Source organism: Clytia hemisphaerica, unplaced genomic scaffold, assembly GCF_902728285.1.
Source record: "Clytia hemisphaerica strain Z4C2 unplaced genomic scaffold, Clytia hemisphaerica genome assembly, whole genome shotgun sequence".
Taxonomy (NCBI): domain Eukaryota; kingdom Metazoa; phylum Cnidaria; class Hydrozoa; order Leptothecata; family Clytiidae; genus Clytia; species Clytia hemisphaerica.
Window position 1 is genome coordinate 562,772 of NW_027103562.1, and position 12,627 is coordinate 575,398.

The 12,627-nt window shown below is 32.4% G+C and overlaps 2 protein-coding genes across 3 annotated transcripts in view; one reads left to right on the forward strand and one right to left on the reverse strand.

Moving 5' to 3' along the window:
* The window catches only part of LOC136800623 (dosage compensation protein dpy-30-like), a 154,427-nt gene that overhangs the window by 111,613 nt on the left and 30,187 nt on the right, over positions 1–12,627 (forward strand). The window lies entirely within an intron of this gene.
* Positions 6,396–7,650, reverse strand: LOC136800620 (uncharacterized). The gene has a single exon (XM_067057267.1). It carries the CDS (start codon positions 7,556–7,558, stop codon positions 6,524–6,526), a length of 1,035 nt encoding a protein of 344 aa, XP_066913368.1. The 5' UTR covers positions 7,559–7,650; the 3' UTR covers positions 6,396–6,523.

A 12,627-nucleotide genomic window follows, 5' to 3' on the forward strand; every position in this document is an offset into this window, starting at 1 on the left:
ACTCTCATGAATGGTTAGATATCCAATCTCCCCTTCCTGCCCTCTATAATCAATATTAGATAAGATTTTGTCATGGTAATCTTCCAGATAGTCGGGAAGGCATGTGCTGTCAAAATCTTCACTCATCAAAAATGGCATCATATTAATATTAATATCTTTTGGCTCTGGAAACTCGATATCCTCAATCTCAATAAGACCATTATAAATTGCACCACTAACTAAAGGTGTATCTCGGCCTTTAAAAAACCACTCCTGGCCTACTTTAATGTGCTTTTTCCACTTTTTTAATTTCATATCCCATAGCACATGTCGCCAAATCATTTGCAAAACATGAGGTATTCCATTTAACTTAGAGAATGGGCTGCCATCATCTTTTATTCCTTGCAAAATGGTTTTGGCAATTGGGTGAATTGTTGATTGATCGTCAAGTGAGAGATTTTCCATCATAATCATAGATGTTATCAATTCCAAATTTCTTGATTTTCATTAACCATATAAATATTTAACGACAATTTCAAATAAACATGGAACAACCACGAAAACAAAACATCAAAAGTCTATATTTTATTTTATTTTGATGTTGATATTGTTGCCCTAAAACGACATAAAAGATGTATTTTAGTTTAATAATTATAAAGTATCTTGGTCATATTCTTTGAACATTTGATTATGAAAAACTGGAGTGATCAATAAATACAATCAAAAGTTCAAATGAATAAATCAATAATTCTCTATAATATTATTTCAGACAATACGTAGGTTGAATTGATGATAAGTCTGGAAATAATAATCATTGTGTATTCAAAAGATAAACCAAATACTCTTATTAAAGCGTCTTTGCAATCATGAATCAAAAACAATTTAAATATTCAAGCATAAAGTTCACTCCATTAAGAAGTAATGAATAAAGTCGTGTTAAAAAGCATTGCACCAATAAAAGAAGCATTATTTTTCATTACCAATACCACAGGCTTCATGCATCATTGATAAACGCATGATCATAGTCTTGTTCTTTAAACCTTTAGATTTCGACTTAATGAAAATGTAACTAAGAAGAATTCAAGCTATGAATGTTGACGCCAATTCAACATCGCGAGGGTCACTATAAAATTCGTCACCAATAAATCAATCAAGTGCAAAAATAAAACTCAATCAAAAACAGTGACATTTTTATCCAACGATAGTGACAGAATCATCATCAAATTTTGATCCTCTTACTATTCTGGTTATCTCAGGATCAGGGACAACTCCATTAGGATTTTTGGTTGAATGATCTTCATACCAAACTGAAACTTTGTGTGTTACAAGTCTAAAAAACTTTCTAAAAGTTTCTTCCTTCAAAGGTAAAGATTCATGAGGTGTTCGATCAGTGATCCAATAAAGTATTTCAGGCTCCATTATTTTTGGCTCTGGTAAAAGATTCCTTATGTGTTCAATATCTCCATGCTTTCCAATAACCTCTTCACCTTTCTCATTAGGTATTATCTGGCAGTCCCAAACTGCACAAGAATTAGGTTCAGTTGATGCCATGTAAATTCCACCAGTAGGATAAAAGAGTTCACCATAAAGTCCAGGTCGTCCCCAGGAAACAACCCATGGAAAATCCTCAGAGGACCCAGAGCCCTTTTCAATGTACAACTCTCGACACTGTTGATCACTTAAGCCATTTTTAACATGAATGATTCCAGGAGATTCAGTATGTAGTCCGGGTCTCCGATGAGATTTTCCTTCATAAACACAGCTTTCATGAATGGTTAGATAACCAACTTTACCCAACTCAACTGACATTCCCTGAGAAAAATTAAAGATTGGACATAACATATCCACAAAATATTCCAACAAATAATCTGGTAACTTAGTTTCCTCAAAGCTTTTTGACATTATGAAAGGCATCATATTAATGTTAATATCATTATCTGTTGCAGGGAAGTGTATTTGTACAAAGGGGCATTCCATATATCCACAGACGGTCATATCAGGTTCAATTTGGTCTGCTCGATCTTCAACAAGGTCTATCCATGATGGTTCAAATTTAATATGCTGTTTTAGTGTAGCTATCAAATATCGCCAAATCATTTGTAGAACATGGGGAATACCATTGAGTTTTGAAAATGGACTGTTTTCATCGTTAACTCCCTGTAAAATGGTTCTGGCAATAGGATTCAATGGTGGATTAAGCTGGAGGTTTTCTAATCTTGGGTAATCCATAGTGAGTGTCAAGTTGGTTTCATGTCAATGTTTTATTTTTCTTATTTTAGCCCCTTTTTCTACAGTATTTTTCTAAAATGTAAAAAAATAAAATAATAACTGATGCATCTTTAGGCCAAGAAAAGTGCTTCAAGATGAAATGGAAAAAATTATTTTATCAAGTCAAAAAATATTCTACATTAGGCACATATTCAATGTTTTTCACTGAATGTCTGAAACATTTATTTATAACATTAAATGTTTCTTTATTAATACATTAATACATAATAAACGGCTGTCAACAAAAAAAATGACGGTCAATAAGAGTACTTTCTCTTTCGTTGTTTTCAGCCCTTTTTCAAAAAATTTCACTTAACAGGGGTGTCAACTATCGAATTTCTACGAACTTTTTTCATTTAATCCAATTCATTGATCACAAAAATCCTGACAATGATACCAAAAACTTGAAATATGGTGCGGTTCAAGGGATAAACTTCCTTTTCCGAAAAATAAAGTCTGCCTTAACTCCTTTGACTTCAGATCAGGTTCGGCATGAAGCAAATTACCACAAAGGTAATAAGATCACTTGGAACACTAAATGATTTGTTTCAGAAGTCGAGGATGTCAGAAGTCCAGGATGTCAAAACCTACTGTCAATGCAAGCTGTCTACTGTATTTTAATATTTTTATACTCTTTTAGTGTTTTTAACATATTGTTATGTTGTTATATTTGACTACGTAAACCTGTTCAAGGTATAAAAATAAAGTGAAAATAAATAAATTTCTATTTTTTGAAGATGGGCCAGATACACTTACTATTAATAATTTACAATAAAGCCAGACAATTTTAAATGAAATATAAAATACATAATATTCTTATTTACAACAAAAATCAAGTTCAAAGAAAACTATTAAATCGCGCATCGGTGCTTCAAAGAAATCTTTACAACTTTTGAACTTCTGGACCAAATTTAAAGCATGATAGCTGAAGTTATGTATTCCTCTTCCATTCTAAACTCTTTAGAATTACATGTGTATTATTGGTATTATAATGGCGAATTTTACAAAAATAAATAAATTTTAAGCAGTGTAAAAGGAAAACTGCGAGAATGTGCGACACGTAAAAAATAGGTTCAAGGGACACACCTTACAATAATAAGTATCTATCAAAGGCCAAGGTATCTAAAAGGCATTTACTTTTTGCTGGCACACTTTATTCTCGTGAGAATTTTGATGAAATTTTGCAAAATTTACCACACTGTAAAAACTATTGAAAAGATTTAAATTCATGAAAATAAATACAAACGTAAGAAATCAAATTTTATAAAATGATTCAAACTATAAAATCATTATAAAATGATGCAAATTAGACTATTTTGTTTATCATTTGTTCAACTGTTTTACACCCAGGCAAAATGCATATGATTAACCCCACTTTGGTAAAGTATTCTATTTGAAAAACGGCAAAAGTGGGAAAATTCAGTATATGTCAATTGCAAACTGAAATGCAAATTCAAAGTACATATGAAAGTGAATACCATCGAGTATATAAGATTGAGCTGATCATTTGATATAACTTAAGTTAGCTTTATAATATATCACTTAAATTTATAGTTTTGAATCATAGATGAGTTTCTTAATCCTTTCAAATGACTTCTACCTTTCTATTTATCAATATTTATCCCTGAAACCAAAGTTATTTTAGCCAACAATGGCTACAGAACCTTCATCAAATTTTGATCCTCTTAGAATTCTTGTTATCTTAGGATCAGGGACAACACCATTAGGGTTTTTGGTTGAATGATCTTCATACCAAACTGAAACTCTCTGTGTTACAAGCCTAAAAAACTGTCTGTATGTTCCTTTCTTCAATGGCAGAGATTCGTGAGGTGTACGATCGGTTATCCAATACAATTTATCAGATTTCATAATCTTGGAGCCAGACAGAAGGCCCCTCAAGTGCTCAATATTTCCAAACTTCCCAATAATTTCTTCTCCTTTATCATTCGCTACAATTTGACAATCCCAAACTTCACATGAATTAGGTACATTAGATGCCATGTAGATTCCCCCAGAAGGAGTAAAAACTTCACCATGCATACCGTATTGTCCACCCCAACAAACAACCCATGGAATTTCTGTATCACCCCTACCGGAACCCTTTTCAATACACAGCTCTCTAATTTTCTCACTTTTCATTCCATTTTTAACGTAAATTATACCAGGTGATTCTGTGTGTAGCCCTGGTCTCCTCTGTGATTTTCCTTCTTCAACCAAACTCTCATGTATAGTTAGATAACAAATTTTATCAATTTCTTTTCCCATTTCCTCATACTCTGATATAAGAGGGCTCAAAAACGTTTCAAAATATTTTCTCAAATATTCTGGTAATTTAGTCTTTTCAAATTCTTGTTCCATAATAAAGGGCATCATATTTATATTGATATCAGTAGATTCAGGAAAAGATATAGAAATAGGTTCACATTCTATGTAGCCACAAACACCAATACTTGGATCAACTGGATCTTCTAAATAATCTATCCACGATGGTTCAAATTTAATATGCTGCTTCATGGTTGTAATTATATATCGCCAAATCATTTGTAGAACATGGGGAATACCATTGAGTTTTGAAAATGGACTGTTTTCATCGTTAACTCCTTGTAAAATGGCTCTGGCGATTGGGTTCAAATGTTGATCGAGTTGAATGTGTTGTAATCTTTGATATTCCATTGTGTCTGATCAGGGATGTTTATAAGTTTTTCTAAATCTATATCTACATTTTAAAAATAAAAGAAAGTAAATTAAATTCAAAATTTCAAATGTATGGCAAATTTTAAATGTAATTTCGCAATATGGGGCCAAAATCTTTTGAGAAGTATGTAAGTTATTTTTGCTCTAGCAAAAGAGCTAGAGGCTAGAGCCTCAATTCTGAGGATTATGTTTGAGAAATCAATTTAAGATTGGTCAAAAAAGCAGGTCCTAATTGAATGTTTTTGCTCAAAATCTTTATTTGTAGTTTGATTGAATATTGAGTTTTGGAGTGAAAATTATCAATATTAAACTGCATTTTTTAATGTGTTGAAAAACAAGATAAGCTTCAAGTATAAAAATACAAATACACAGTGCTTAGGTATTAAATATCATTTAAAAGAATATTACACAAAAACAAAATAAAAATATGAATGTAATTACAAAGATCATACAAAGGTATCGTCCACATATGTACACACTAAAATGTCGAAAATAGAGTACCCATCCCCCTGTACACAAGCGTACGCAAATGGCTATACCCCCATCTGGTAAGTACATACTTTTTCTTTCACCCCCCCCCCTCGGTTATAAAGAATTTCGAATTAATAGTTTGGTTCGGATCTTTATTTCATGCATGAAACTCGATGTTTATCAAGATACTTTTTCTTTTCCTTGATGCGTATAATAAGCGTAAAAGTCGACAAAAAAACAAGCGAAAAAGAGCTATAAAAAAATTTTCTCTGTGTACGTACATTTTCATTTGACCCCTCCCCTCCCCCTGAGAAGAAACCCCCTCCCCCCTTAGTGCGTATATACCATATGGACGGCCCTATATACAAAAAGTTATTATATCAAAAAAATAAATAGTCTAAATGTATTGTGTCAATAAGATATGTGAATAAATATGTTATTTATATAAGATTTCTAAACAAATTTGTGAATTCAATATTTTTATCAACCCTTTTATAACTGCCATGCGTTTTTTTTGCCGCGGGGAAAATAAAGGTTTTACCAATTTGCAGGGGAAAAAATAAAGGTTGGACCTATTTGCCAAATGTCCATTATTCCAACATGAGCAACTATCACATTTATCACATTTAGCTTTTATCTTCTGAATAAGATCAGAAATATAAGTGGTATGTGTTTACTTTGAGTTAAAAAATGTCTTTAAAAAAATCGTAATTATTCAACTTTGCCATTTAATGAAATCTGCAAAGTGCAATATCAAACTTTTAATAAACTTAAAAAAAAAACAGTAAAGAAATGGAAGGTACTCATGTCGGTATTTGCCCCCATAGGCAAAGAAACCAAAAATGTTAGGCGGGAAAAGGGCTAGCAATCCAGTTTTTTAACAAATTCTTTAATTAAGTTATTTCCAAAATTGATAAAATTAAAGAACACCAAATTACTTATGAACCAACTTGGACAGTAAAAAATGTAAAATAAAAGGTATGTTTTGGTTTTTATGTAAAGAAAAAAATAACATGAAAATCTTGATATAGCCTGGCATCCCATCAACATTGAAACAATGGAGTGAGAGGTGTTTACAGTGACATCTTTATTAATGAGTGCACAAAGATTATTATCCTACAACAGTGACATATCCCTCGTCAAATTTCGATCCTCTCACTATCCTAGTCATCTTTGGATCAGGGACAACTCCATTAGGATTTTTGGTTGAATGATCTTCATACCAAACTGAAACTCTGTGTGTTACAAGCCTAAAAAACTGTCTGTATGTTCCTTTCTTCAATGGCAGAGATTCGTGAGGTGTACGGTCATTGATCCAATAGAGAATATCAGATTTTAAAAGTGTTGATTCTGGCAAGAAACATCGTAAATGCTCAATATCTCCATGTTTGCGAATCAACTCCTCACCATTATTGTCAGCAACAATCTGACAATCCCAAACTTTACAAGAATCATCAACATTGGATGCCATATAAATACCACCATTAGGGAAATGATGACTGTTGTATCCATGCTTTCCCCACCAAACACCAAGAGCCATGATTTTGTCATGACCAGAACCCTTTTCAATGCATAACTCCTCACACTTTTCATCACTTAAATCATTCTTAACATAAATAAAACCAGGAGATTCAGTATGTAGACCTGGTCTCCGCTGAGATTTACCTTCCTCGACCAAACTCTCATGAATTGTTAGATAACCGATTTTACCAAATTCCTCTATGTCAAAAAAGGGAAGTTCGTTAAAAAACGAAGTTTCAATCATATCAGCATATGGTTTGAGATAATCTGGCAATTGCATGTTTTCAAATTTCTTTGCCATGACAAAAGGCATCATGTTGATATTGATATCAGTTGGTTTAGGGAATTTCACATCAAATCGAAGCCGAAAGCCAGTTTGGGCTATGAATGGTGGAGGTGGGTTGTAAGTTTCCACATAATTCTCATCCTTTCCAAATTTAATATGCATATGCATTGCTACCAAAACTTTTTCCCATATCAACTTGACAACATGAGGCATACCATAAAGTTTAGAAAATTGACAATTCTCATCAGCAACACCTTGTAAAATGGTGTGCAACACAGGGTTTATTGGATTCTTTTTTTCTAACTTCAATTCATCCATTTTTCTATCTAATTCTGCCATTACAATGTTGAAGGGTCTTGAATCAAATTTGTTTTTTAATATTCTTTTGTTTGTTTCTTTCTTTTTTGTATACACAAATAAAAAAATTAACTTAATTTTCTTTGATCATAGAAAGTAAAGAAACAATGTAAAACCAATAAATTTAGATTGTAACATTTTTCTTTCCATGATTCGAAAATTCGAATTCGATCACTTTTATGATTTGTTTTGTGAGAAGAATAAGAATGAAGATAAAATAATTACAGGAGAAATAGATATTTCAAAAATAACAAGTTACATACTGAATAGCCATCCCTACCTAAAGGCTATAGTGTAATAAAAAAATAGAAAAAATGGCAACAATTGTCAGACTAACTAAAAATCAGAAAATAATACCAAGCCAATCGCGAGAAATATTCATTTCCCCATAAATTTACTGAAGGGTATTTTTGTTTCATTAAAATAAGAAAATCGGAATTTTATGGCAAGAAAAAAATTTCCTGAAAACCTTTCCCATTTATGTTTATGCAAAAAAAATCAGAAAAAAATTAATGAAGCAATTTCAGTTCACAAAAAGTCCAAAATACCCCATTTATAGGCACTTTTTGGCCCAAATTTGCCCAAAAAGAAAAACATTATATTTTCGAGAATCACATTTCCAGGATATAAATATTACCGTTTTATATCACTAAGGAAAATATTAGAAAAATATACCAAGCCAATCGCGAGAAATGCTCATTTCCCCTCAAAGTGACTAAAGGCAATTTCCCTAAATAAGAAAATCTGATTTTTACGGTAAAAAAATTTTCCTGAAAAAAAAAACTACTTAAAGTCCAAAAAACCCTATTTTTAGGCATTTTTGGCCCAAATTCTCCCCCCACCCCCGAAAAAAAGAAAAAGCGTTTTTTTGATTCTGTTACATTTTGGAATTACCATTTTGTATGTTTGTGCTAAGAGTCAGAAAAAGCTAATGAGCCGATCCCGAGATAAGCTTGTTAACAGGAAAAATTTAAAAGGGAATTTCCCAAAAAAACAAAAATCCGTATATTAGGCAATTACTTTTTTATTTTCTGGTTTACGGACATTTGGAGATGATCTTTTGGACCGGAGGATGGAAAAAAAATAAAAATAAAATTGCTCTTTTCAAACTTTAATGTTGTAAAAAATTAAAAAAAATATGTTTTGAGAAAACTTACATACATTAAAGAACGTTTTTAGTAGGGAAATTGTGTTTAAGTTATTAGTTATTAAGAACTGGACACTGACCCTTTTACTTGCCCTTCTTGCTTTTATAAAATGTAATTTTCTATAAAGTTTCCTTTTTATGGCTGTTCAGTACAAGGTCGGAAGAGCATAAATAAATAAAATACTGTAAAATCCAATTTTATTTTTATTTTATTTTTGCAAAAAAAACCGTCGGCGATTCCGTAAACCAGAAAATAAAAAAGTAATTGCCTTACGACGAAAAAAAATTTTCTGAGGAAAACCACTTCACCCACATTTAAGCCAACTAGCACTCGATCTTTCTGCAAAAAATCAGGTAAAGCTAATGAAGCCATTTTGCGCAAAGTACAAAAAACCATATCTTTAGGCAGTTTTTGGCCCAAATTTGCCCAAATTTATTTTCTCAAAAATTGGGCTCCGTGACATTTTTAAGGCATTGCATCACTGTACAAAAAATAAAAACAAACTAATGAGGCAATCCTGAGGTAAGCTTATAACAGACAAACGAACAGACGGACAACGGTCAAATTAAAGGACCTCCAGGTAGGTCATAAAATTTTCTTTACAAAAAGATTTCTAATAAAATACAGTATAAATAATTATATTCATATAAAAGCAAAAAAAAGTAAACAATTATAAAAGCTTGAATGCAGTGATGTCTGTATCACAAAGAGATTTAGGTTATATCTGTCAAAAGTTTTTTAGAAGAATATTTGCCGAGCTCAAAAACGATTTTTAGTATTTTTATATGCTACAGAATTGTAAGCAAAAATTTAGTCGATTTTTGATAATTGAACGTTTGTTTTAGAAATCTATATATCTGTTCAAGACTGACAGAGTTTGAGAAGAAGTTTTGATTATAGTAAAAAAAAATAGCGTAAAAATATCAAAAACAAGAATGCTTTCAGAGATGTTAAATCCATAAAAATATCAAATAGTAGGGGACTGCGGGCCCTTGGGATTCATGAAATAATAATGGAAATTACCACAATTGATTTATTAGAAAAAAAATATTACTTGGAGAGAAGTCTTGCAAATTACACCTGACAAAACTTTTTATAGTCGAAAGACTGACATTACAAAAGGAACTCTCGACCCCCAAATTTGGGTCAAAATCTTTGATGCAAAAAATAAATGTTATACCATTGGTTAAGACTTTAAATTAAGGCGCATCAGTATAGTTGGCATGAATTTTGTCATTTTTTGACTACTCAAAATCTCCAGTTTTTTAAACATAACTTTATTAACATAACATAATACTCCATAAAATGGCATGATTTTCTTGCAATTAGTTCATAGTTGGTCTAAAAAAAAGCCATAAAATACAAAAAAAATTTCATTTATTCTAGGCAATAAAAAATTTAGAGATAACCCTAAATACAAATTGAGCTTTCAAAAATCACACAAAGAGTTGATAACCAAGGGGTTTCTTAACCTACAACAGTGACATAGTCCTCATCAAATTTTGACCCTTTCACTATCCTAGTCATCTTCGGATCAGGGACAACTCCATTAGGATTTTTGGTTGAATGATCTTCATACCAAACTGAAACTCTGTGTGTTACAAGCCTAAAAAACTGTCTGTATGTTCCTTTCTTCAATGGCAGAGATTCGTGAGGTGTACGATCAGTTATCCAATAGAGAACATTAGATGGTAGAAGTGTTGATTCTGGCAAGAAACATCGTAAATGCTCAATATCTCCATGTTTGCGAATCAACTCCTCACCATTATTATCAGCAACAATCTGACAATCCCAAACTTCACAAGAATCATCAACATTGGATGCCATATAAATACCACCATTAGGGCAGTGCTTACCAGTGTAACCAAGCTTTCCCCACCAAACAGGAAAAGGATTGATTTCATCATAACCAGAACCCTTTTCAATGCATAACTCCTCACACTTTTCATCACTTAAACCATTCTTAACATAAATATAACCAGGAGATTCAGTATGTAAACCAGGTCTTCGCTGAGATTGACTTTCCTTGACCAAACTTTCATGAATTGTTAGATAACCAACTTTACCAATTTCCTCCATGTTACGAAAGTCATACTCGTTGAATAATGAAGAGCTTATCAGTTCAAAATATGGTTCAAGATAGTCAGGCAATTTGGTATCCTCAAATTCTTGTGCCATGATAAAAGGCATCATGTTGATATTGATATCAGTTGGTTTCGGGAATTCAACTACAAAACGAACTTGAAAACCAGTTTGTGCTTCGAATGGTTCAGGTGGGTTGAAATCCTGTTTATAGTTCTCATCCTTTCCAAATTTGACATGCATGCTCATTGCTATTAAAACCTTTTCCCATATCAATTTGACAACATGAGGCATACCATAAAGTTTAGAAAATTGACAATTCTCATCAGCAACACCTTGTAAAATGGTGCGCAACACAGGGTTTATTGGATTCTTTTTTTCTAACTTTAATTCGTTCAATTTTTCAGCCAAATCTGCCATTATAAAGTTAAGTATTATTTCTGTAAATAAACCACTTGTTTTTCTCTTCTTTTGAGCTACTTTACACTAATGAGAATAAATTGGTGGTGAATAGGTTTTAATATGAATGATAATTTTGTTGTGGACAGCAGGTATAAAATACGTAAAATAAAATGCATAATGCATAATCATAATTATGCATTTTGCAGTTGTTGTGTAACTTACAGAATGATTTTCAATTTTTCAACACTTCTTTGTAAGGGCAAAAACTGCGAAAAACCTATAATATTGCATGTAGACATTCTAATTCGAGGAGGGATTTTCTCTGAGACGAAACAGATTCTGCCAGTAAGCAGCCTGACTTTAATTTATTGGTATGGTGGAAGCTACAAATTATAAATGCTACTGTATTATCAGTGTTTGCCTCCCACTGCTACACCCTAGGTCTAGATTATGTTGCACACCATTTTTCTCATGCTGCTAAACGATATAGTATTTAGGGCTTGTAATGCTGATGTGATGCAGATCTCTTTCTTTTGCAGTGTTTGCTTGTAATGACCTCTACAGTTCAAATCTCATTAGACTTAAACAAATTGAAATCTCCCTTAAGGAGAGGATTAGTGACATTCTGACTTTTGACCTTTTTTTAAATACATAGTAGGTATGCACTAAAAGGTTAAAAATCGAGTAACCCCTCCCCGCCTTTATGTATAAGCGTACACAGATGCTTAAACCCCCTGGTTAGTATGTACTTTTGCACACCCTGTCTACCCACCACTGGATTTCTCTGCGAAAGATTGATAAAAGCACATGGTTAAATTTTGATGTTTGAAATGGTTTTATATGGATGAAATTGCTTGAGAATTATTTTTTTGATAATTCTTTGTGTTTTCCAAACATATTTTCCTCTGCAATGACATTGATTAGAGTCAACCTGTCATCACTGACCTGTAACCTGTAACCTGTAACCTGTGACCTGTGACCTGTGGTTTACACAAACCGAAAACTTGGTGTCGGAATTAGTTATTAGAAGAGGGATGTTGACATTAGACCAACTTACGGTTGAGGTCTTTTTTAAAAACATGAGGGTGAGAGAAGGTAAATTGGGATATAGACTTTACTTTTGCTTTAAATGGAAACTTAAGGCTTAGAATCTGAAAACAAATCTACCATTTAATTTTCTACGTGTTTCTACCAGAAAATACAGGAGCCACAAACATGAATATGATGCATCCTCCCTCTCTCTATAATAAGACTACCTTGTACTTGTACCGTATCAATAACAAACAACTTACCTCTCCAAAATGAATTGTGTCTGCTTTGCAACATGACAGAGAGAAGGTTTCATCAATCATCTCCTCCTATTTGTCATGTTTTTTTTAACTGGGTTTGCCACAAAAGTCGACAAACTGAAAGTGTCAT